The sequence below is a fragment of the Amblyraja radiata genome, chromosome 1, assembly GCF_010909765.2.
Source record: "Amblyraja radiata isolate CabotCenter1 chromosome 1, sAmbRad1.1.pri, whole genome shotgun sequence".
In the NCBI taxonomy this organism is placed as follows: Eukaryota; Metazoa; Chordata; class Chondrichthyes; order Rajiformes; family Rajidae; genus Amblyraja; species Amblyraja radiata.
The window spans coordinates 98,207,139-98,234,623 of record NC_045956.1 but is presented as its reverse complement, the minus strand read 5'-3'; the positions used below and the strand labels follow the sequence as shown (position 1 = coordinate 98,234,623).

The 27,485-nt window shown below is 41.7% G+C and overlaps 1 protein-coding gene across 1 annotated transcript in view; it reads left to right on the top strand.

The window, feature by feature from the left end:
• arap2 (ArfGAP with RhoGAP domain, ankyrin repeat and PH domain 2) overlaps positions 1–27,485 on the top strand; it is a 343,820-nt gene that overhangs the window by 151,334 nt on the left and 165,001 nt on the right. The window contains exons 8-11 of the mRNA XM_033033190.1: positions 5,784–5,904; positions 17,111–17,298; positions 18,752–18,858; positions 26,343–26,542. Of these exons, the coding sequence (XP_032889081.1) occupies positions 5,784–5,904; positions 17,111–17,298; positions 18,752–18,858; positions 26,343–26,542 (616 nt within the window). The remainder of the gene's footprint in view (positions 1–5,783; positions 5,905–17,110; positions 17,299–18,751; positions 18,859–26,342; positions 26,543–27,485) is intronic.

The following is a 27,485-nucleotide window of genomic DNA, read 5'->3' as shown; positions in this document are numbered from 1 at the left end:
AACTGAAAAGGCATTTGTGAAGTGCTTTCATATTGTTTTTTAGTGATTTTGTTTTTGTATCTCTTGATAAACCCTGCTCAATGTACCCAGAGTTGTGAACCAAAAGAACTCAATTAATGGAAATGGATGAAATATAAACCAGCTTCCGTTTTTAAATGTTTTAAATAATGTGGTTCGAAAGGGTAGTGATGTTCATATTATCCATGATTTGGGATATTAAAATAATGAATATTAAAGATGGGAGGGGGGCTTGATGAATTTACTACTTTATCTGTTCAAATGTACTTGTCTGGTGGGTAGCAGAGTAATTGGTGAGTATGGGAGATGCCTTTGAGCTGATCTTTTATCTTGATGCTCGGATGTTCCATCTACAGTGGTTAATGGAAGAAAATGAGCAAAATAAAGCAAATATATTGATTTTTTTTCTAAATTCTCCTGTATGTATTGAGTGGTTCATAACTAAATGGTTGACAAAAGCTGAACCGTAAAAGCAGGGCTGCCAACATTGGGTGAGAGTTGAGAGTGAGAAATTGTGAGGGAGCGTACGGGAGAAACAAAACTACTTTGATTTCCCCCTCGATCATCACGCGGGCCGAGAGTTTGACAGCCCTGCTTTAAACCAATGCCCTTTAGTTCTTGAATCACATATCCTGGGAAAATGACTATGCATTCACCTTATATATTCCCCTCGTGGTTTATACTCACCTCTAAAACAATTTTTGCTTTATTTTGAACTTCCAGCACCTGCAGTTTTCTGAGCGTGAGAATTTTGTGAAATGCGTGGCTCTCACGCTCAATGCGTGAGAGTTGGCAGCCTTGATAAAAGGCTGTATTGAAAATACGAGGTCCTGTGAGTAACATGTTGGGCAATAGTTTATTCTGCTGGTATTTCAGCTTGATATTCTGTCATGCCTTTTGATATCTTTGAACAATGGGATGCTTTTCACTGGCTTAAAGCCTCTACTTTAAGACAGCAGAAAGGTCCATCTGTACTGTGATGTTACTTAGTAAAGAATTTAAGAGGCCAGCAATGAATCCAATCTTATATGAGATGTATATGCAGCAACTTTAGTTATATGTATTTTGATATAATTAGAACTGGATAAACTCTGAGTGGAAAAAAATTGTTTACTATAATTTACCAAAAATTAAACCAAGCTGAATGTTAATCTGTTTTAGTTTCACAATCTTCATTTTTTTTTTTCAAAATTGTCAAGTAGAATTCCTAGTTTCAAATTGCCTCTATATGAAGGAACTTGCTTGGAACCACATTATAATTCCAACAGTGAGCTACAGCTAATTTTGGCAACGTGAGACTTGGAGAGCCTTTTGTATACAAGCATGCATACACACTCTCTTAGGCTGCTTTGAAACCGGTCTGATTAATGAATAATTGTAGCTGCATCACAGGACTTGCAATACCATCAGGCTATATAAATATGTTGTGTTAAAGTAAGATTGAGAGACATATTGTTTTTGTTTAAAGAATAATGTTTCATTGAATCAGTAACTGTGCTGTTCGTTTGTAATAAGATGTGTTAATGTAAGATACTGCACAATGCAAAGGAAACTAATGTGTAAGAGAATGCACAATTTAATTGTAAGATAGATTATTAAAGGGGAAAGGTTTTTAAATAAAAAATCAAATGTTATCCCTTCCCCAAATATAGCTGCTAAATCAGGGGACAAAAAAATGCCTTTAAATTGTTTCTTTGAAGGAAAACAATTGTGACGTATTGTACCTAATTCAGTTTTAACTAGCTAAAACAAAATTATAATGTGTTTTTTGCTGGTTGGGTTTGGGGTGGTGGTGAGTTGAGACAGTATTGATTAAATATTGATTATGAACAAAAAATGAAAACAGGATTCTATTTAAATTAGAAAGCCTTTATCATATATTTATTGGGTAGCGAGAACCTGTGCTATTACTGTTAGGGTAAAAAAAAATTGACTTTTTCCAACAGCATTAAAGTTAGCATTTTAGCCATTACGTTGTTTGCAATATACTTTTAAGAGTTGTACGTTATCCCACTTTAGCGTCCTACACAATAGGGAAAATGTACAGAAGCCAATTAACCTTCAAACCTGTGCATCTTTGGGATGTGGGAGGAAATGGGAACGCCCAGAGGAAACCCACACAGTCACAGGGAGAGCGTGCATAATCTACGCAGATACCACCCGAGGTCAGGATCGAACCTGTGTCTCTGGCACTGAGGCAGCAGTTCTACTGCTGTGCACAGTGCCACCCAAACGTAGATAACCTCATATTTCTCCATATAATATTTTCCATATATTTCCATTTTTATTTGCATCACAGAAGAAAGCTAGTTGGCTAGTTGCTTGTTCGTAGAACAATCTCATTATCCCATTAATTTTCCTTATAATCTATTCTCCCCACATATTTATCAATTTTACCCCCCACTTACACTTGGGGTAATTTCCTTTGGCTAATTATCCTACCTCTCCACATGAAACCAGAGCACCCTGAGAAAATTCACAGGAAAACTTTTCATGCAGTAATAATATTCCATCTGTTCTCTCACTCATATATGGGACATATATATATATATATGTCCCATTGAAATCCTTGGGTATCTTCTTGAATCACAACCCCAGGATTTCATATCATCAGCAAACTTAGAAAAATGACCATTGGGCGCCTTGGGCAAACCATTGACATATCACTAGAATTAAAGGACATTCTTTTAGGAAGGAGATGAGGAGAAATTTATTTAGTCAGAGGGTGAATCTGTGGAATTCTGTGCCACAGAAGGCTGTGGAGCCCAAGTCAGTGGATATTTTTAAGGCAGAGATAGATAAATTCTTGATTAGTACATTTGTCAGAGGTTATGGGGAGAAGGCAGGAGAATGGGGTTAGGAGGGAGAGATAGATCAGCCATGATTGAATGGCAGAGTAGAGTTGATGAGCCGAATGGTCTAATTCTACTATCACATGACCTTATGACTACGGTGCAACTTTGATCTTGTCAATACCCGCTAGTCTCAGCCTGCTGACCCCAAAACACCCCATTTATTTGCACTTTTTGCTTTCCATCTGATAACTGAGTCTCAGTCCATGCCACTGCCTTGTTCCCAACTCCGTATGCTCTGATCTTGTTGACCAAACCCCTACGCACACCTCATTGAAAACCTTCTGAAAATCCAAATATACCATCTGCACAGGTTCCTGCTGAGCTATTGTCCTCGTCACAACTTCGCAAAGATTCAACAGATTGGTTGTATGTGAGTTTCTTTTCATAAATCCATGCTAACTTTGCTCCATCCTGTTTTTCTTCATGCTGTTCTATTATAAATCATTTTTATGGATTCCAGTGTTTTCTCCGCAACTGACAATTAGCTTAACAGCCCACTCTTTCCATCCAGCTGTGCTATTGAGTACTATTGACCCAAGCATTTTCCTGAATTTTCTATATTGACTGTAATGTTCAATCTTTTATTTTTCTGATTCCTTCTCTCCTGCATTACTGAATCATCATGATCTTTTGAGAGCTTTCTTCCCTATTGATTTATACACAGTTTGACCAGTAACAAACATAATGATAATTGGGATTTTCAAAGAAGACAAGGTAGGTATTGTCAGATTCATAAGAATGGCGAGTCTTTCAGTCAAATTGAGAAAATTAAACCTATTTATAATACGAAAGATGACTATTTCATTTTCAAACATTTATCGATACCATTTCCTAATTTGGAGTGATGGAGCTTTCGCTAAACTTGTTAACTTTCATGTGTCTTGCATTGAGTGCAGCTACTTGCAGTGTAGCTGCTGCTGCAGGCGCAGACGATGGCTGCCACGGTGTACTGCTCCTTGCTATGTGTTTGTACTGCTCCTGTATGTGTTTGTTTGTTTGTGTCATCTGAAAACCCTACAAAGATTACTTTCACGAGAGAGGTAATAATAATAATAATAATACTTTATTTTCGGGCGCCTTTCAAAGTCTCAAGGACACCTTACAAAAATTAACAGAAGAGAAAAAAACATATAGTAATAAGGACATCACCAATACACAAATTAAAGACAGAAATCGCTCCAAAGACAAAAAAAATCAAAAAACACATTGTGAAGAGAGAGCAGCGGCAGCTAAAGCGCGCCAGCGTCCACTCTCCCTTCCGACAGCCATCTTGGACACAGACTAACATGTTAACTTACACACACAAAAAAATCATCCCCCCACAGTGGATACCACTGTGGGGGAAGGCACAAAGTCCAGTCCCCATCCCCAGTTCACCCAAAGTCAGGCCTATTGAGGCCACCGCTATTGCCTCTACGGAGGCCCGATGTTCCTGGCCGTTCTGGCCGGGTGGTGTTGCTCCGGCGTCGGGAGAGTCCTCACAGCGGCTGGGCCACCTGGAACGGCCGCTTCCTAGCTGCTCATTAACATCGGACATACGGTACCTCCAAACATCGTTCAGGGTTTCTCTCACTCGCTGGATTATTTGGACATACTCGGCGGCGGGGCTGTGGCTGCATTCCAGGTCTTGAGACGGAGGAGGCCCCATGGGGAGCGCTCTGGAGCACTCACCCGACTCCGGCGATGAGGATCACGAACACCGCCCCCGAGCATATTCCTGGCAAACGTACGTTCTCTCAATAACAAAGTGGACGAACTGCAACTCCTGCGCTGGACAAACAAGGACTTCTCTCGAGCCGCTGCCCTGTGCTTCACTGAGACCTGGCTGTCGAGTTTGTCCTCACCTTCTCCATCATGGTCTGGTTTGGCTCAGCCACCAAGCATGACATCCGGAGGCTGCAGCGAATTGTCCCATCAGCTGAGAAGGTTATTGGCTGCAACCTTCCCTCCATTGATGAACTGTACACTGCAAGGGCCAGGAAGCGAGCGGGTAAGATCATCTCTGACCCCTCTCACCCTGGCCACAAACTCTTTGAATCACTTCCCTCTGGAAGGCGACTCCTGACTGTCAAAACTGCCACAGCCAGACATAAAAACAGCTTTATTCCACGAGTAGTAGCTCTACTCAATAACCAAAAATCTGCAGCCTCCTTTTGCTCTAGTATTTTACTTAATTCACATGTTTAATCAATAATGTTTTATTATTAATGTTTAATGTGCCGCTCCAATTAATGCTAATTATATATTTTAAATCAAATATTGTACCGATCTTGTTGTGGCAGCATTTTTATCATAAATTGTTGTTTCAAGTGTAATATATCAAATGTTTAAGATTATCAACATGATTAATTGAAGTGTTTTAAAAATTGAATTGTAATATTCACTGCAAAAGAAAAATATGCATGGTTTGTGAATGATGATGGCAGAAAGTGGAGGATAAAAAAAATCCCTCTAAAATCAGTGACTGCTTATTGGGATAACAATATAATTATATTATAGGTCAGCAAGTAAGATGATGCAGGCATTATTTCATCAAATGTAATCGGATCCAGCAAATTGTCTAATCAGCAGGACTTTATGGTGTGGATTTTAAATCAAATTTGAAAATAATAGTTTTAACTAAGTTTTCAAAGGGATAAAAAGAGCTCTGTTTTTAAATCAAATATTGAGGAATTAAAATAAAAAATAAATGTTACCTTGAATTTTACTTTATTAACCAATTTTGATTGTCTGATTACTATGGGGGCTTTACAAAATGTCAAACCAATACAGTTGAAGTTGGATTCAGACATTTATTATGGTGATAATCAGGGATGCTCGTCAGTGACTTGAAACATAAATGTTTGCCATGAACTCTGTTGAAATGGATTAATATTTTTCTTCCCTCATTTTTTCTTTCCACCATCAAAGGAAATGTACTCAAAGGGAATAATTCCACTGTCCTCAATAAAATCGGCACATCGATTGGGAGACAACAAATTTGAGGTGGTTTCCTCCAACAGGACTTTTACTTTCAGGGTTGAAAAAGAAGGTAAGAAGACATACGCCAAAGTGATGTTTAGTTCATGCGTAGGAAGTAACTGCAAATGCTAGTTTACACCGAAGATAGACACAAAATACTGGAGTAACTCAGGCAGCATCTCTGGAGAGAAGGAATGGGTGACATTTCGTGTCGTCTATTTAATTTTCTGTTGGGACTATACACTACAACTTGTGTGTTATGCACCTTTCTATTGATTTGTAATATTCAAGAACTTCCCCATCCTGACACCACCCTCCCTTTACCTATCCACCAGTAATACATTTATCCAGTAAACAACTGCTCTATTTTGAGTCATAAACAATTCACTGATGAGTTGATTCAACTTAATTTTGCTCTGCCTTCTACTTCCTTTCCTATGGTATTCTTTTGGAGAGTATTAGTTAACATCACTGACTTCTGATTTTGTGGAGCAATATGTCAAATTTCTTGCAAGGAGCTACAATGCTCAACTCGCTACAATTAAGTTTATCTGTAAAGAATCCTAGGATTCATCAGAATTTGAAACTAAACATCTATGTATTCATGTGTAAACCACAAAGTGCTGGAGTAACTCAGCAGGTCAAGCAACATCTGTGGAGGGAATGGAAAGGCAATGTTTCGGTTCAGGACTGTTCATCAGTCTAACAGTCTGAAGAAGGGTCCCGCCCAGAAACATTACCCATCCATTCCCTCCACAGATGCTGCCTGACCTGAAGAGTTACTCCAGTACTTTGTGTTTTGCTCACGATTCCAGCATCTTCAGTTCCTGTGATCCCATGTTTTCATGTGGCTTAGATAACATGTTGTAGTTTCAAGCAATACCCTGAAACTGACTATGTACTGTATGTATGATAGCACAAGTTTGGTAGTACAGGATATAACATGTATATCCACATATTTGCATCATGGTATCAGCTCAGGCCAAATTATTCTATGGTCCCATGGTCACCTTGTTTGTTAAATAGCTGTATATGCTATATTATAATGTCACAGTTTAGCATGGACTTCATTCCGTGAATAACTACATCATGAGTTCTTGAACCCACTTGAACAATATGCTGCCTAACAGCACTATTAATTGAATGTTAGCTTCAACACCACATGTGGCACTTATATCCATGATTTCCCCACCACTATTTATCCACTCTTAAGCAAAAGAATGTGAAATTGAGCTGAAGCGCAGATTTATTTCAGCAGTTTACAACCACCCAGTGGACAAACATATGTTAAAACTAGTATATATATATATATTTTTTTTTTAGCATAAAAATGTCACTGGTAGTGGCACTTCATTGTATTGTACCGTGGACTGGGAAAATGGAGTGGGAAATAGAATTCCTGTTAATGGCTGTGCTTTATTGGCCGGGCACAGATCGGATAACTATCACTTCTCAATATGCATGCCATTAAAATCAATGAGCAATTGTCTTAGAAATCAATTCAGTTTCTCTTTGTGGATGAAGCAAGATTGTTAATAAATGTGCATGCAGCAAGCAGAGGCTTAATTGGAATTAAAGAGAAGTACCACTTTTAAAGGTGGGTGCTTTATATATACAGTCTTAATCCAGCTAGATTTTAGTTTGATGTGATTTTATGTTGCTCTCTTGCTTCTGTCGATTCACGTCCACTCTGATACTTGAGTGTGTAATCTAGGCTGCTGAGGTGGCGTGGAATGCTGGTGATGATGTTAAAAAAGCAAGACTTTCGAACTCTCCTCTCATAAGGTGTAAGAAGGAACTGCAGATGCTGGTTTAAACCAAAGATAGGCACAAAAAGCTGGAGTAACTCAGCGGGAAAGGCAGCATCTCTGGAGAGAAGGAATGGATGATATTTCAGGTTGAGAAGAAGGGTCTGGACCCGAAACGTCATCCATTCCTTCTCCCCAGAGATGCTGCCTGTACCACTGAGTTATTCCAGCTTTTTGTGTATATCCCCTCTCATAATATCCAGCAAGGAGGATGATGGCATATAGAAACAAGGAGCAGGAAATTTATTTAAGATAAACACAGTTTGCCAAAAAAGACACAAAGTGCTGGAACAACTTGGCGGGTCAGGCAGCATCCCTGGAAAACATGGATAAGTGACATTTCGGATGACAGTATATATTTTGGTCCAAGTTTCATTAACAGAAATAGTGTCTGGATTTTCACTGTTGCATATTTCTCAGTTCCTTCCAAGATACGAAGGCCATGGAGAGCCTCTGGGATAATACAATTAGGTGAAGTAGCTCAGAGATAGCACACTACGGTCTCGAGTAAAGAAACCGCAACTTCAAGTTCTAGTGCAGGGTTTGAGCTGATGATCTAAGGTGGGTTTTTACTGAAGAAAATGGGATGCAGCCAACTTTTATTTGATGTGCTGATAAGTGGCTCCCAAAACTTTCTGCATTGCCAAGAAAAGAATACAAGATGAAGCATTCAGACCTCCACAAAATACTTTCCATCTCGGAGCCCAGGTTTGATATATCTCTCAGAAAACAAAGTTGAAGGTTGTGTTTTGCAATTAGTTTCTGTCTGTTGACTATAATGTGGCCAGCCTATGTAGTTGGTACTGCCAGCTAATTTGTATTTTCCAACAATTTAGTGCACATCTGGTGTCACAGATTGGATGCACACATCAGGGTTTAATATTGTGGGTAGCTAATACCAGATAAAGCTCGCCTGCTCTGGATTAATGGGAGATGCACCTCGGCTGGAGCAAGTACATGCTGACATTTCAGGAATTTAAGCTACCTGGGAAGCAAAGAGGAATGGAAGAACATGGGAGAGGGTAGATTTTAATTCTTTTTGGAACTGCACTAGAGACTTTCGTGGAAACCAGGGAATAACGATCTCCTGGCTAGAAGGAAATGGAGGCAGTGATGGCAGTCAAACACCGGTGGGCCTTAATGTCGAAACTAGGAACTGCAGATCGACCAGAAACATTGTCCATTCCTTCTCTCTAGAGATGCTGCCGTTCACACTGAATTACTCCAGCATTTTGTGTCCAACTGCAGATGCGAGTTTACACTAAAGGGCACAAAGTGCTGGAGTAACATGGAGTGTCAGGTAGCATCACTGGATAATATGCATAGGTGATGGGTAGAGTTGGAATGCTACTTTTGACTGACTGTAAGTGGGGGGGGAGAGAGAAAGCTGGGAGAGAGGAGAGGCAGGACTACGCTTGGCAGGTAATAGGTGAACCCAGGTGTCTGGTGTTTTTGAAAGACAGATGGTTGAAACAAAGGCTGGAGGTTTAAACAAAAGATGTGAGACAGAAGGATGTATGTCCATGACACAGTGGTGTGAGTGCAGGTGGGGCATGGGAGGAGGGGTGGGAGAAAAGGGGGAGGATGGGGTTGTTGGAGAAGGAGGAGCGGTGCAGGAGCTGGCAGGCGATAGGTAGAATGAGATGAGGTGTAATGATGAGCAAATGGAGTCAGGTAGGGGGAGGGTAGCATGGAGGTAGAGACAAAGGCTGGAAGGTGATAAGTTGATAAGTGTAGTGTGGGAGTGAAGTGGGGAAAGGCAAATAAATTGGGTAATGAGGGTGGTGGCCGGGGGTGGTGGGGTGGAGAAGAGGTAAGAAGGAGGCATGGCAGGGGGCGTGGGTTACTTGAAATTGGGAATTTTAATATTTGTATCATTAAAAACAAAAGAAACTACAGTTGTAGAAGACGTTGGTGAGAACACATTTAGAATATTGTGTTCAGTTCTGGGCACCATGTTATAGGAAAGATATTGTCAAGCATGAAAGGATTCAGAGAAGTTTTACGAGGATGTTGCCAGGACTACAGCGTCTGAGCTATAGGGAGAGGTTGAGTATGCTGGGTCCCTATTCCATGGAGCGCAGGAGAATGAGGGGAGATCTTATAGAGGTGTACAAAATCATGAGAGGAATAGATTGAGTAGATGCACAGAATCTCTCGTCTAGATTAGGGGAATTGAGGACCAGAGGACATAGGTTCAAGGTGAAGGGGAAAAGATTTAATAGGAATCTGAGGGGCAACTTTTTCACATAAAGGGTGGTGGGTGTATGGAACAAGCTGAAACAAGAGGAGGTAGTTGAGGCTGGGACTATCCCAACGTTTAAGAAACAGTTAGACAGACACATGGATAGGACAGGTTTAGAGGGATATGGATCAAGCACAGGCAGGTGGGACTGGTGTAGCTGGGACATGTTGGCCGGAGTGGACAAGTTGGGCCGAAGGGCCTTTTTCCACACTGTATCACTCTATGACTATGCAGACAATGGAATCCTGAACTCCTGTCACGTTCCTTTGCACCCCCGAGTTTTCCCCTTGTGCACCCAAACTCCCTGAAGACCCCACCCACCGTGATCCTGCCTTTTCTTCACCTGTTCTCCCTCCCTCTCCCTCCCCTGCTGTCCCGACCTACCCTCCTCCCTCAACTTGCTCTGCGCCATTGGAAGCAGTTAGCCTACACTAGACTGTAGCATCTAATGCCGAGATTCCACAGTCTGTTGCTAACCATCTGTAGTCTCCTCCACTGAAAGTCTACGGCCTTCTGTCATTCGTCTGGTGATACATTTTCGTAGGGAGCCCAGGTTGCTGGAGCTGAGCGGCAACAATTCTACTGGAAGCACCACCGTCGGGTGGATTATTCAAATGCCAGTCAAGATTTACCATGGACCAGCATACAATTGTTGCCTATTTCATTTAAAATAACTGATGGTGGGCGGGAGAGATGTCGGTAAGGTGGCAATCAGGCGTATGGATTGAGATTCTGTGTCTGTGCAAGTGGGGATGTGAGCTGGAGCTTCAACTCTAAAAAGCAAGTGCTGGACTCTTCAACTCTAAAAAGCAAGTGCTGGAATTAACTCAGGGTTTCATACTCATTCACCTTAGGTTATGATTAGGTTTATTATCGTCACGCGTGCCAAGGCTCATTGAAAAGCTTTATTTTGGATGCAATCCAATCAAGCAAGATAATATGTGCAGGAAGGTACCGCAGATGCTGGTTTAAATTGAAGATAGACACAAAAGGCTGGAGTACCTCAGCGGGACAGGCAGCATCTCTGGAGAGAAGGATGACATTTTGGGTCAAGACCCTTCTTCAGACTGGTTAGGGTTAAGGGAAACGAGAGATATAGACAGTGATGTGGAGAGATAAAGAACAATGAATTAAAGATATGCAAGAAAGTAACGATGATAAAGGAAACAGGCCATGTTTAAGAAAGAACTGCAGATGCTGGAAAAATAAAAGGTAGACAAAAATGCTGGAGAAACCCAGCGGGTGAGGCAGCATCGATGGAGCGATTGAATAGGGCACGTTTCGGTTCGAGACCTTTCTTCAAACAAGGAAACAGGCCATTGTAAGTTGTTTGTAGGGTGAAAATGAGAAGCCAGTGCAACTTGGGTGGGGGAGAGAAAGAGAGAGAGGGAATGGCGGGGCTACCTGAAGTGTGAGAAATAAATATTCATACCACTGGGCTGTAAGCTGCCCAAGTGAAAAATGAGATTCTGTTCCTACAATTTGCGTTTAGCCTCACTCTGACAATGGAGGAGACGGAGGACAGAAAGGTCTGGGTAGGAATAGGAAGGAGAAAACTCCGCAACCGGGAGATCCGGTTGGTCCAGGCGGGCTGAGTGAAGGTGTTCCGCGAAACGATCGCCCAGTCCATGCTTGGTCTCGTCGATGTATATGAGTCCACATCTTGAACAACGGATACAGTAGATGCGGTTGGAGGAGGTGCAAGTGAACCTCTGCGTAATCTGAAAGGACTGTCGGTGTCCCTGGACAGTCAAGGGAGGAGGTATAGCGACAGATGTTGCATCTTCTGCGGTTGCAGGGGAAGGTACCTGGGGAGGGGGTGGTTTGGGTGGGAAGGGACGAGTTAACCAGGGAATGGTGGGATCCCGTTGGAGGTGGCAGAAATTTTGGTGGAATATGTGTTGTATGCGACGGCTAATGGGGTGGAAGGTAAGGACTAGGGGGACTCTGATGCGATGAGGAGGAGGGGAAGCAAGGGCGGAGCTGCAGGATACCGAGGAGACACGAGTGAGGACCTCATCTATGATGGGAGAGGGGAAACCCTGTTCCCTAAAGAATGAGGACATCTCGGATGTTGTAGTATGGAACACCTCATCTTGGGCGCAGATGTGGCCTAGACAGAGGAATTGGGAATATGGGATGGAGTCTTTGCAAGAAGCAGGGTGGGAAGAAGTGTAGTCGAGAGGAAGTCAGTGGGTTTGTAATAAACGTCAGTCAATAGTCTATTTACTGTGATGTAGACTGAGACTGAGGAAAGACATTCTTGCCATAGAGGGAGCACAGAGAAGGTTCACCAGACTGATTCCTGGGATGTCAGGACTTTCATATGAAGAAAGATTGGATAGACTAGGCTTGTACTCGCTAGAATTTAGAAGATTGAGGGGGGATCTTATAGAAACTTACAACATTCTTAAGGGGTTGGACAGGCTAGATGCAGGAAGATTGTTCCCGATGTTGGGGATGTCCAGAACAAGCGGTCACAGTTTAAGGATAAGGGGGAAATCTTTTAGGACCGAGATGAGAAAAACATTTTTCACACAGAGAGTGGTGAATCTCTGGAATTCTCTGCCACAGAAGGTAGTTGAGGCCAGTTCATTGGCTATATTTAAGAGGGCGTTAGATGTGGCCCTTGTGGCTAAAGGGATCAGGGGGTATGGAGAGAAGGCAGGTACAGGATACTGAGTTGGATGATCAGCCATGATCATGTTGAATGGCGGTGCAGGCTCGAAGGGCCGAATGGCCTACTCCTGCACCTATTTTCTATGTTTCTATGAGATCAAGAAAGGGGAGGGAGGTGTCAGAGGTGGTCCAAGTAAATTTGAGTGCAGGATGAAAATTGGTGGTCAAGTTGATGAAGTCCATGAATTCTGCATGGGTGCAGGAGGTAGCACCGTTGCAGTTATCAATGTAACGGAGATAGAGATCGGGGAAAGGGCCAGTGTATGCCTGGAACAGGGATTGTTCAATGTACCCTTCAAATAGGCATGAATAGCTGGGGCTCATGCGGGTGCCCATAGCTATGCCTTGGACTTGGAAGAAGTGGGAGGATTCAAAGGAGAAGTTGTTGAGGGTGAGGACCTGCTCCGCTAGGCAGAATAGAGTGTTAGTAGAGGGAAATTGGATGGTTCTGTGGTCGAGGAAGAAACGGAGGGCATTAAGGCCTTCCTGATGTGGGATAGAGGTGTAGAGTGACTGCACGTCCATAGTAAAGAACACCGAGTGGGGGCCTGGAAAACGGAAGTCATTAAAGAGACGAAGGGCATGTGAGGTATCTCGGACATAGGTTGGGAGAGATTGGACCAGGGGGGATAGGATGGAGTCAAGGTACGTGGAAATCATTTCCGTGGGACAGGAACAGGGAGAAACAATGCGTCTGACAGGGCAGTTGTGTTTGTGAATTTCGGGGAGAAGTTCAAAACGGGCTGTGCGGGGCTGGGAAACAATAAGGTTGGAGGCTGTGGAAGGCAGACAGCCAGAAGTGATGAAATCAGTAATGGTGTTTGAGATTCAGGCCTGGTGCTCATCTGTGGGGTCATGGTCCAAGGATAAGTAGGAAGAGGTTTCTGAGAGTTGTCGTCTGGCCTCAGCCCAGTAGAGGTCAGCGCGCCAGACTCCCACGGCACCTCCCTTGTTGGCGGGTTTGATTATAATATCAGGGTTGCTGCAGAGTGAGCGGAGGGTTGTATGTTCAGAGTGGGTGAGGTTAGAGTGGCTAAGGCTGTCACATTAAATTGCATCTGCCATGCATCTGCCCACTCCCCCAACCTATCCAAGTCACCCTGCATCCTCATAGCATCCTCTTCACAGTTCACACTGCCACCCAGCTCTGTGTCATCTGCAAATTTGCTAATGTTACTTTTAATCCCTTCAACTAGATCGTTAATGTATATTGTAAATAGCTGCGGTCCCAGCATTGAGCCTTGTGGCACCCCACTAGTCACTGCCTGCCATTCTGAAAGGGACCTGTTAATCCGTACTCTTTGTTTCTTGTCTGCCAACCAATTTTCTATGCATGTCAGCACCCTATCCCCAATACCATGTGCTCTAATTTTGCCCACTAATCTCCTATGTAGGACCTTATCAAATGCTTTCTGAAAGTCCAGGTACACTACATCCACTGGCATTCCCTTGTCCATTTTCCTAGTTACATCCTCAAAAAATTCCAGAAGATTAGTCAAGCATGATTTCCCCTTTGTAAATCCATGCTGACTCGGACTGATCCTGCTACTACTACCCATTATTTGCCGTTATTTCATCTTTTATAATTGGCCAGCATCTTCCCCACCGCCACTGTCAGGCTAACTGGTCTATAATTCCCTGGGTTTTTTATCTCTCCTGCCTTTCTTAAAAGTGGGATAACATTAGTTACCCTCCAATCCACAGGAACTGATCCTGAATCTATAGAACATTAGAAAATGATCACCAATGTGCCCATAGTTTCCAGTGCCATCTCCTTAAGTACCCTGAGATGTAGACCGTCTGGCCCTGGGGATTTATTTCAGTCTTCAGTCCCATCAGTCTACTCAACACCATTTCCTGCCTAATGTGCATCTCCTTCAGTTCCTCCATCACCATGGATTCTCTAGCTCACTTCAGGTAGCCCCTGCATTCCTTCACACTAGCATCTCATTTTCACCCTACAAACAGCTAACAATGGCCTGTTTTCTTTATCATTGTTACTCTTTTGCATATCTTTTATTCATTATTCTTTATCTCTCCACATCACCGTCTATATCTCTCATTTCCCTTATCCCTAACCAGTCTGAAGAGGGGTCTCGACCCGAAAAGTCACTCATTCCTTCTCTCCAGAGATGATGCCTGTCGCGCTGAGTTACTCCACCATTTTTATGTCAAGCAGATAATATACATGAATTCAATCAATGGGGTAGTGGTGAATTGGACAGTGTCCTGGCTTATGGAAGGACAGTTCAGAAACCTGATAAGAGAGAAGAAGCTATATCCTGAGCCTGGTGGTGCCCGCTTTTAAGCTTCTGCACCTTCGCCCTGATGGGAGCAGTAAAAAGAAGGAGTGATTCGAGTGGGATCTTTGATTAGGTTGGCTGCTTTCCCGAGGTAGCATGAGGTAAATGGAGTCAATGGTCTGTGATGGACTGCTGTGCATAACTCTGCATTTTTTGTGGTCTTGGGAAGAACAGTTCCCAAAACAAGCTGTGATTCAACCCAACAAGGGTGCATCTGTGGAAGTTTGTGAAAGTTATTGGAAACATGCCAAATTTCTTCAGTCTCCTGAGGAACTGGAGGTGTTGGTATGCTTACTTGGCTGTCACTTTAATGTGGCTGTTCCACGACAGGTCGTTTATTTCTGTGGATGTTCACTGCACTCACTCCTGTACTCACCAAATCAATTTTTCTGACATATTTGCCCTCCTTGGACGTCAATACCCATGGCAGGTGGTGTATCAATGCCAATTTTTACTTCAATTATTTTATCCAGAGCCTTACATTCACGTATGAAACAATGAACTCTTCAAGAAACAAGTGTGTTTGTAGACCTGTAAACAAGTGTGTTTGCAGCATCAAAGCAGGTCTACAAACACCATACCCATAGATAATATGTTATACACAATTAAAAAAATTAATATATTAAGAAATCCAAAATTAAATCAAAGTAGCCCGGAGGTGCTGGCTACCTTTTTGAGGCAACACATCTTATAGATCCCTTCAAAGTTGTGGAGATCAGTGCACATAATAAACCAGGTGGTGCCCACCATTTCTTTGTAATCACATTCATCCGAGTGTTCAAGTTGCTGATCCAAGCCGTGATGTAACCAGTCAATATGCTCTCTACCGTATACCCATCGAAGTTCCAGAATAGTCGCTGACGTACCGGATCTCCTCAATCTTCCAAGGAATTAGAAGCGTTGATGGGCGCTGTTAGAATTTCATCAGTGTGCTGCAACCAGAACAGATCTTCAGAGATATGCACGCCCAGGAATTTGAAGCTGTTGACTTTCTCCACTGCCGATCTTCTGATGCAGATAGGTTTGTTGATCCTTGGCCTTCTTCTTATAATCTCAACAATCAGCTCCTTGATCTTGCTGAAGTTGAGAGCAAGGTAGTTGTTCTGGCACCATTTAATGAGCCAATCAATCTCCCTCCCCTACTCTGACATCCTTACCCATAATTCATCCTACAACCATGTTGTCATGGACAAATTTAAAGATGGAGTTGGAACTCTGTCTTGCTACACAGTTGTGTGTTAATAGAGGAGGCTGAGCACACAACCTTGAGGTGCCAATGTGCTGCTCGTTGGTTATCGAGGGGGAAGTGTTACCAATTCATACTGATTGTGGCCTGTTGTTGAGGATCTAGTTGCAATAAGGATGCAAGAATCCCAGTTCCCTGAGCTTGATAGCATGTCTGGAAGAGATGATGGTGTTGAACCACAAGGTGTAGTCAGCCTGACGTCTGTGTTCTTTTTGTCCATGTGGTCCAGTGTATAGAGTGGCAAGCCAATGAGATCCCCCCCATCCCCTCCCCACTCTTCATTGATCCATAGTGGTGATAGGCAAATTGCAGTTGGTCCAGGTTCTTGCTAAGGCAGGAGTGGATAAACTTAATAACCAACCTCTCATAGTTCATCACAACCATATTAATGCCACCAATTGATAGTTCTTGGGCACCGGGATTATTTCAAAGCAGGCGGGAACCTCAGAGCTCAGTAGTGAGAGGTTGACCTCCATAATGAAACAGTAATGAAACATCCAATCTTGATTGTAGGTTCAGATTTTTTTTTTAATATGCAGAGAGAATATTGTATCTGTTCCCGAGGAGGCTGATAAGTTTCATCGTGTTCACTCTTTTAAAGAAAAACTTAAAAAATAAAAAGGTGACCAAGTTGCAGAGGTGAGATATGAGATTCACTTCACGGTGGATTTAAATTAGTGATTTATACTAAAATACTAACCTATCAGCATTTCAAAATTAATACTTTCAGAAGTACAGCCGCTTCATATTATAATCACAGCAGTTAAACTTTCTCCAGTTACAATCTCCATCATTCACAGCTCTTGTTTTTTGCATTTGTAAAGAAGTGAGTGGGATTTTGAACTGAACATTTGGTTCTTAATTTCTAGCACCTCCTCCTCCCCATTTCTTTTAAGACATCATGTTTGATAAATTACTTGTGAAAATCCGATATATGTATTTAAAATAACATGCTTGGTTCAAGTGAAGTGAACTTCTGTGACTTTCTTTTACAGGCGATAGAGATGACTGGATTGACACAATTTTAAATGCATTGAAATCAGACTCCAGTGTCCTTTCACACCCGAATAATCAGTCCACTGCTACAGCTGACAAGTACGGGTCTCTGGAACTAAAGGGCCACAAAGCCAAAGTTTTTGTTGTATTGCGAGGCAGCAAGGTTTGGCTTTATAAAAGTGAACAGGTAAGAATAAACAGTTTAACTCTTCATATTATAATTTGCAGCATCAATTAGACTGTCAATTCCTTGTACCCAACATGGCTCATTCAATTCAGAAACACATTGTTCCCTATGATGTTGGGTATAAGTGTTTTTGGTGTCTCTGATTATTCAGACACAATCACCCCTGGGACCGCATGCTTGCACTTGGATGCGCTTGTATTCAAATGGCTGATGGGTCATCAAAGAAAATCTCATTAACGTGGCTCTGGGGTTTGTCGTGCAGAAAATCCAAATTTTAAAAATAATTGTTTGTCAGTGTGCAGAGAATTTAGCATTATTAGCCAATTTACATGGTAATTTCTGCAGTTGTTGATCCCTTTCAAGTAAAGCACTATGATCTTTTTTGAGTCTTAAAGTTAGTTGTGCTTTTGAGCATCCTCTGTTTCATTGCATTCAATCAATCATTGTTGACTTCCTCACACAATATTGATTTATTGAAATGAAGAATAGCAATAGTGTCAATGGCTTTTAACAAAATATGGTTTACATGCAGTTTGAAGTTGATCTAAAGCCACAGAAGTGTCAGAGGTTATGGGGAGAAGGCAGGAGAATGGGGTTAGGAGGGAGAGATAGATCAGCCATGAGTGAATGGCGGAGTAAACTTGTTGGGCCGAATGGCCTAATTCTACTTCTATCACATGATCGTATGAAAAGTCTGCTTTTAAAATAAATTTGTGTTTTAATTGTTTGTGAGTGCTTATTCACAGTCAATAGACAATAGGTGCAGGAGTAGGCTATTCAGCCCTTCGAGCCAGCACCACCATTCAGTGTGATCATGGCTGATCATCCACAATCAGTACCTCGTTCCCACCTTCTCCCCATATCCCTTGACTCCATCATATCATTCAATTTGATTTTCCAATCTCCCTTACCCAAAGCCCCTTTTTGTTGCACTTAAGCTTTTAAATTCAAAACCTAGCATTCAGTTGCAGGATTTAGTTTTGCTTTTTTTTGGCCATTTTTTCCTTAAATAACAACCTAACTGTGCTCTCTCTCTCTTTTTTTTTTTTTGCACTTCCAAATCATTGCTGTACTGTGGTTCTAGCTGGGCTTATTGTACGTTGTCTAACCTAGACATTCGTTTCTATGGTGTCGAGGAAGAAAAGTAATTTGGATTGCTAGCTATTGTTAAATATTGTCTTGAAGTTGTCCCAAAACATTCACTCATCGTGAGTTGCACCAAGAAAATTAATTCTGACCCTTTCCATCAGCAAGTACACCCATGTTTTGGAGAAGTTGCCGTCATGTTTATTAAATCTAAAAATAGCCTTAACAATGTAGCTTGAACAAAGCTGCCTCATCTCTTAGAATGGATGATGAACTTGAATGGTGATCAATGATGAAATGTTTGATCAGATATGGCTAAACATTAGAAAACAAATGCCAATAATTTATCAATTTTTTTATTTTGAAGGATTTTAAAGGTGGAGTTGGTATTACAATAGTACACACAAATGTGGCAACAGTCAAAGACATTGATCGTAAATGCTTTGAATTATCTACTCCATTCCGAAACTTCAGGTAAAATGTTTTGAAATTGATTTGGGTTTTATTCCTCTCTCTTGAATGCTGTGCAGTGAAAAGGCTTTGCAATCAATAAAGTGGTTTCTAAAGATAGACACAAAATGCTGGAGTAACTCAATGGGTCAAGCAGCATCTCTGGAGAAAAGGAATAGGTGACGTTTTGGGTCAAGACCCTACTTCAAACCGGGTCTCAATCTGAAATATCAACTTTTCCTTTTCTACAGAGATGCTGCCTGACCCGAATTTTACATCTATCTTCGGTGTAAACCAGACTCTGCAGTTCCTTCCAACACAAGTGGTTTCTGAAATGCGGCCAGTGTCGCAAACCAGGGGTAGCAATGTGCACAATCCAAGGTCCTGAAAGCAGCTGTGAGATGAGTGATCAGTTGAACTCTGTCATAGCATTATTAGCTGAGCGGTAAATGATGGTTAGACCAATGGAAGAATGTACTTCTCCACTCTGGAATCGTGACATCTTTTGCATCTGAAAGCTGACACCTGTGAAAGTGAAATTTCAACCAAGGTAAAGAGTTTAGTATCTCAGAGCTGAGCTTGATCCATTTTGAGAATTTTCAGTCAAGTTGTTTGTTTGAGGGAGGAGATAATATGGGAGCCCAAAATGAAGACCAAGTGAAGACTAAAATGTACAAAATAAATCTAACTTTCGTGCAATGTTTTTCCCAAAATGTGCACATTGAAAGGAACTCATTCCCACGCGGTCCATTTGGAGTCTTGGGTCCTATGCTTTTGCATTATAGATGTTAATTTGCTGACAATGTACATGATTGATCACAAATGATCACAAAGTTAAATACAACTCACAACATACTGATCTGTTAATTTACTTAAATATCTGCTGCACTGCACATCAATAGACGATGGACATGGATAACAGAGGCAGTAGCCACAAAAACTGTTGGAAGGACTGAGGCTAGGATTTCTTAAAATAAAATGTCCATAAGATCCAGGTCTAAAATAAATGTAAAATATAAAAACATACTTGGAAACATAGAGGTTGGGAACTGAGGGTTGGAGATGATTGTGAGTCAGAGATACTTTTATCAGTTGGGATGCTGCCTGTAATAGGGTTGAAGCTTCAGTGCCAGTTGTAACACAACTGTAATTGTACAGCTCTGTAAAATTAATGGGAAGTGCCTATAATTTCCAGAGCTGTAAGCTAGAAATGTATTCAATGAATAACCTACTTCCTTTCCCCCTGTGGGCACAGAAGCAAAGTGCGATTTTTAAAAGTTGCATAAAACTAAATGCTCTTGCACTATTAGTTTGTCATTTTAAAAACAGGTTTCAGCTCTATTGACATGCACTCAAACCAGGGCAAATGGTTGCTTAAGAAAATTGACTTATGTTGCTTAAGCAAGAAGCTATTTTTAAGAAGTGACAAAGATGTGTAAACTTGGCTCTTCAGAATCTTATTTTCCTCTACAATGTCCTGACAGCATATTTCTTTCATGCGTTCTGTAAAACACTCAGTATATTTCTTAGTTTTGTAAAGAGGATCAGCATTGAGCATCATCTACCATATTCCCATCTCTAACAAGAACAGTGGAATAAAATTAAAGTCAACAATACAGGAGTGGGTGAGGCTGCATAATTAACACACTCAATATGTTCAGTGATAGTGTTGATTATGAAAATGCACTTTTTTCGTGGCAAAGGCCCTTGAGACTTTTGCACTAAGGTGCTGCATTGCTATTTGGTGCCAGTATGTATGTAACAAAGATAAATCTCTGTTCCCACAGATTTTTAACAGTACATATAATATTCTGCATACAGATGCGTTATGTTCCCAAAAATGCTGGGAGACTTAAAGTCTGACGAAGAGGAACACTGAAAGGAAATTAATATTAGTAAAAATAAATAGTTGGAGAAATTCTCAAGGCCTGATAATGTGTAGCTCAGTGTACTAAATGAGGAAGCCGTGGAAATAGCTTGGATGCCGTCTTCCAAAATTCTAGATTATGGAACAATTCCTGCTGATTAGAAGATGACGTAATTATTTGCACCAATTATAAACGAAGGGTGAAAGAAACTAGGGAGCCACAGAAAAGGTAGCCAATCACCAAGTAGCAGGGAAAATGGATGTTATATCAGGACATTTATTTAATAGCAATGGAAGTTGCTATGAATGAGAAATTGTTTTTAATTACTGGAATGTTTTGAGCATATAACCAGTAAAATAGAGGGGAGAAAACCCAATAAAAACCAAATAAAGAATACTAAATAATTGATTTGGATTTTCAGAAGTCCCGCATAAGGGAATAGATTGCAAAATGTAATCATGTGGGATTGGGGTAATATACTAGCAAGGGGTGTAAATTAGTTGTCATTAACTAAACAAAGTAGGAATAAATGGGGCAGTCTCATGGTGGCAGGCAGTGATGTGGGGGCACTTCCGGGATCAGTGCTTGGCCCCCCATCTGATCACTGTAAACTTCAATGAGTTGAATGCGGGAACTGAATATAATATTTCTAAGATTGCCATTGTATGGAGGAAGCAACGAAACGTCAAGGCAATTTAGATGTGGGTGTGAATCCATGGCATTTGCAATAAACTCTGTATAAACCCCATCCTGTCTAAATAATAGTTTCAGGTAAGGATTAAGCACTCCTGTTCCCAGCAGCTGGGTTTACAACTTGCATATTCTGTCAAGACTGAGTTATAGAGTGATACAATGTGGAAAGAGGCCCTTTGGCCCAACTTGCCCACATCGGCCAACATGTCCCAGCTACATTGGTCACACCTGCCTGCGCTTGGTCCATATCCCTCTAAACCTGTCTTATCCATGTACCTGTCTAACTGTTTCTTAAATGTTGGGATAATCCAATCCGCAACTACCTCCTCTGGCAGCTTGTTCCATACACCCACAACCCTTTGTGTGAAAAGGTTACCCCTTGGATTGTTATTAAATTTTTTCAGCTCCACCTTGAACCTATGTCCCCTGGTCCTTGATTCCCCTACTCTGAGCAAGAGTTTCTGTGCATCTAATCTCCCTGGCGGTCTCCCATTTAATTTGCCTCGCTACTTTAGTGGCAACTGACTGACTTCACACACAATGGGAGCTGTTGCATCTGCAGCAAGATCTACAGCTCAGGTATGGTGTTGGAGAGTTCATAGCAACATCCATCGGGCCACATGATCCTATACAGAGCGGTGAACACAGCCCAGTCCATCACAAGCTCATTACTTCCTTACATCCAGTTAATCTCCATGATGCATTGCATCAGAAGGACTGGAAGTATCGTCAAGGATACCTGTCGCCCTTGCCATTCACTTTGCTCTCTTCATTCTTCAGGGAGAAGAATCGAGAGCTTGAAAGCTTGGATATCCAAACTTAGGAATCGCTTCTATCAGACTTTCCTCCTCCCTCGACACACCTGTCCCTATACCTCCTCCCTCGACCATCCAGGGACCCCCTTTCAGTGAGGCAGAGGTTCACGTACCTCATCTTACTCATCTACTGTATCCTTTGTTTTTGAGGTGGATTTCTATATTTGCGAGATCAAACGCAGATTGGTCAATCATTTTGCTCAACACCTACACTCAGTCTGCCTTGGACTATGTGATCTACCAGTTGCCAAACATTTTAACTCCCCTTCCTATTCCCACACTGACCTTTCTGTCAATAGACAATAGACAATATTCGGCCCTTCAAGCCAGCACCGCCAATTCACTGTGATCATGGCTGAACATCCACAATCACTACCCCGTTCCTGCCTTCTCCCCATATCCCTTCACTCCGCTGAGCTCTATCTAACTCTCTCTTGAAAGCATCCAGAGAATTGCCCTCCACTGCCTTCTGAGGCAGAGAATTCCACAGATTCACAAGCCCGTGGATAAAAGAGTTTTTCCTCATCTCCGTTCTAAATGGCCTACCCCATTTTCTTAAACTGTGACCCCTGGTTCTGGACTCCCCCAACATCGGGAACATGTTTCCTGCCTCTAGGGTGTCTTATTCCTTAATAATCTTATATGTTTCAATAAAATCCCTCTCATCCTTCTAAATTCCAGTGTATTGCCCAGTCGCTCCATTCTTTCAGCATCCTGGGAATTAACCTTGTGAACCTACTCTGCACTCCCTCAATAGCAAGAATGTCATTTGGAGACCAAAAACTGCACACAATACTCCAAGTATGGTCTCACTTGGGCACTGTACAACTGCAGAAGGATCTCTTTGCTCCTCTACTCAACTTCTCTTGTTATGAAGGCCAACATGCCATTAACTTCCTTGTGTAAGAAAGAACTGCAGATGCTGGTAAAATCGAATGTAGACACAAAATGCTGTAGTAACTCAGTGGGTGAGGGAGCATCTCTGGAGGGAAGGAATGGGTGACGTTTCGGATCTGAAGAAGGGTCTCGACACTTGTAAATAGCCTTGCGGTACCTGACTAGTCATTGCCTGCCATTCTGAAAGGGACCTGTAAATTTCTACTCTTTGTTTCCTGTCTGCCAACCAATTTTCTATCCATGTCAGTACCCTACCCCCCTATAAGATGTGCTCTAATTTTTCCCAGTAATCTCTTATGTGGGACCTTATCAAAAGCTTTCTGAAAGTCCAGGTATACTGAATGTCCTGGGCATCCTCCGCTGATCAGCACCTCTCATTTTGCTTAGGCAGCTTACAACCCAGCGGTATGAATATTAATTTCTCTAATTTAAAATAACCTTTGCATTTCCTCTCTCTCTGCCCCTCCCCCATCCTAGTTGTCCTGCCAGTTCCATCGCACGCTCATCACTTCCTTCCATCCAGTTCGTCATCATGGTGCATTGTGCATGGAGGCAAGTCAATGGATATTTTTAAGGCAGGGTTAGATAGATTCTTGATTAGTATGCGTGTCAGGGATTATGGGGAGGCAGGAGAATTGGGTTAGATATAGATCAGCCATGATTGAATGGTGTAGTAGGGCATAATGGGCCGAATGGTCTAATTCTGCTCCTATCACTGTTCACATCCATATATCCCCTCGTTATAACGTCTTCCGCTGCCAACAATGGACTATGTGGGCTCCACCTTTCCTTGTTCATCGGTGCAGGATTTGATTTGTTCTGAACTTTCGCTGCCTCTAGTTTCCCACTCGCCTGACGAAGAGTCTCGATCTGAAACACCACCTATTCCTTTTACTCCAGCATTTTGTGTCTATCATTGCTGAACAAATCACCTCGTTAACACCCCTTTCCCAGAAGTGCTGCCAAGAGCCATTACTCTTAACTATATCTCATCGGTTATTCTTTTATTGCGCTACAATATTGCACCATTCTGCAGTGTTTTGCATTCGTGGTTGTATTTATTGTTTTATCTGTCATTACCATGTATACTGTTTACTGAGCTTTATGCAATCAAGGAATTTCATTGCACCTTCTGCATATGACAATAAACTAATTTAATACTGAATCCCCTAACATCTTTCTCACAAACTATTCAGTGTGTGTTGTACTTTAATGCCACAAATAATGGTAGAATATATTTTAAATTATTCAAAATACTGGTGAGCATTTCCATATCCTACTACCATAAAGTCAGTCACACAGAATGAATACAGATCCTTCAGCCCAAATTGTCCATGCTGACCCAGATTCCTCTGCTTGCATTTGGTCCATATTCGTCTAAACGTTTCATATTCATGTACCTGTGCAACTGTCTATTAAATGGTATTATATTACCTGCCTCAAGTACATCCTCTGACAGCTCATTCCATATACTCACCACCTTTTGGGTGAAAATGTTAACCCTCGGGTTTCTAATAAATCATTCCCCTAGCACCTTAAACGTATTTCCTCTGGTTCTTGATTCTCTAGTCTGGGTAAAAGACTCTACATTCACCCTATCCATATTCCTCATGATTTTATGCACCTCACTAAGATCAGCCTCTTGCACACTCAGGAATAAAGTCCTGACCTGCCCAATCTCTCACTTTTGTTCAGACTCTTAAATTCTTGTACGTCTTCTCTGCACTCTTTCCAGCTTACCAACACCCTATCTATAGCGGGATGACCAAACCTGATGCAATACTCCCAGATGTGGCCTCAACATGTTGTACAACTAACATAGCATCCTAACTTCTATATTCAATATCCTGACTGATGAAAGCCAATGTACCATGTTGAAGATCAGTAAAACAAAAGGTGCTGGAAATCTCAAATATAAACAGGAATTGCTGAAAATATGTAGCAGGTCAGGCAACATCTACGGGGGAGAGAGAGAGTGTGAGTTAACATTTCAGGTCTGAGGCCCTTCATCAAGGCCTCCGCTCAAGGAAGAAGCAAAGTTCCTCAGACCATCTTGATGTGGGATGGAGCTGCAGAGGGATTGTGCACCCAGGATATGTTCATGCGCTCTGCTTCGTCCTTGAACAGATGCCTCTGAACTTGCAGCACTCCGTCACTGAGACGCTGATATTTCCATCAAACCTGCTGATAAGAGTGGTGCTGTTGTGGTTTGACAAACTGACCTCCAATTTCTTTCTTAACACTATGACACAAACCTTTCTGCTCGGGCCTAGACCCTTCCCAATCACATGTTTGGAGATGTAGCATGGAAACAGGCCCATCAGCCCATTGAGTCCACACCGACCATGGATCACTCATACGCTAGTTCTAAGTTATGTCACTTTCACATTCTGCCCAATAGGGGCAATTTTACTGAAACCAATGAACCTACAAACCTGCATATCTTTGGAATGTGGGAGGAAATGGGAGCACCCAGGGGAAATCCACACGGTCACGGGGAGAATGTAGCATCTCAACACAGACAGAACTCATAGTCACGATCGAACCCAGGTCTCCAGAGCTGTGAGTGCCAGAGCGAATTCCTCTGCCACTTCTAAGTTCTTGACCCCAACTGGTTTATCTTCACCGTAGACTTACAATCCCTTTACAAATCCAACCACATTTGCATGGTCTGAGAATGCTCTACTTCTCTCTTGAACGGTTGCCTTGACCTGGGAGTCTTGGGCTAGAAATGTTAACTCTTTTTCTTTCACAATTGCTGCCAGACCCACAGACACCATGCTTTTGGGTGAGGATTTTCAGGATTTCAACCCAAAGTTATTGAAAAAATTGTGCTTTTTTTTTCAAGTTTGGGTATTGTGTAACTTGAAAGGACTAATAAAATTCTTCAGACTCTCAGTCCAAAGAAGGGTCTCGACCTAAAACATCTCCTATTCATTTTCTCCTGTGATGCTGCCGGACCCGCTGAGTTACTCCAGCACTTTGTGTCTCTCTTCGGTGTTACCAGCATCTGCGGTTCCTTCCTCCACAATAGAATTTGTATGTTGCATACGATGTATACAGTGTTGAACCAGCCAACACTGATAACCATAGCCAGATTATAGGATTGCATATAATCCCATTTGAAAATGAGTAACACACTTCATAGTTTCTGATATATCTAATTCTCTGTGGCATGGTGTACCATGTGATTTGATAATTAACGTTGAAATGGAAAAAAAAATCAATGTTTCAGCTTCACAGCAGAATCTGAGCGGGAGAAACAGGAATGGATTGAAGCTATGCAAGGATCAATAGCGGAAAGCCTCTCAGATTATGAAGTGGTGGAGAAGATCTGGTTCAATGAGTCGAACAGAAACTGTGCAGATTGTCGAGCGCCTGATCCTGAATGGGCATCCATAAATCTGGGAGTTGTCATCTGCAAAAAATGTGCAGGTAATTATTTTTTAAAAAGGCAAAGGAAAGGGCACAAATCATGCCATCTTCTTATTTTGTACTGTTAAAAATATTTTGAATGCAACAATATTCCACCACAGGAATGGATCACCACTCGATTGTTTGGTTCAGCAAATATATTTGCCAGCGATTTCTTTGCACATGCAATTAATGACTGCTGTAATTTTGCTGTAATATCAGTAGGGTTCTGGATTAACAAAATCTCAAATAAATAATGGTTCCTGATTGGGGAGACCCCAATCAAATTTTCAGTAGTTTCCTTCAGGATGCAGTTTATTTGGGTCAATTTTCCGCTTGAGTATGACAGTAACATGCCAGCATCTGCTGTTAGAATGGGCTAAACCAGTGCAGAGGGGTTGGGAATTTTAAAGTTATGTCGATTAATACCCGAACATCGTGCTTATCTTTTCAGTTATTCTAGTACTGGATTAGCATTCACTGCGCATCGACCGCACTACGCACATATGTAGGTTGAAATTCTGAGAGTGTGCTGATCATCTCTTCAGAAAATTGCGCTCACTTTCTCATGGCAAGTTTCTAAACTACTTCATTTTATATGGAATTAATTTACTGAAACTAAATAGTGCACAGCAGTTAACCATTGAGTGGAGTACCTAATATTGTTTCTAGTGATTTTTCTGTGGCTTCTAAATTCAGTCCCTCCCAGATGAAGTCATGGACCCCTAATTAAAAATGCATCATTGTTATGAAAACATTTTAGCTCCATTAATGAAATTGAGACAAGTTCCTGCTCTTAAATATTTGTTAGTGGAATGAAAGATGATTGACTGCCATGTTGCATCAGCTGACAGAGTATTTTACATTTGTTTTTTTCCGAATGAATTTTGTTTGTACGTCTAACCTGTAATCGAGCGCTATTTCATGATTACAGCCAAAATGGAATTTTGCTTTGCATGCTTCG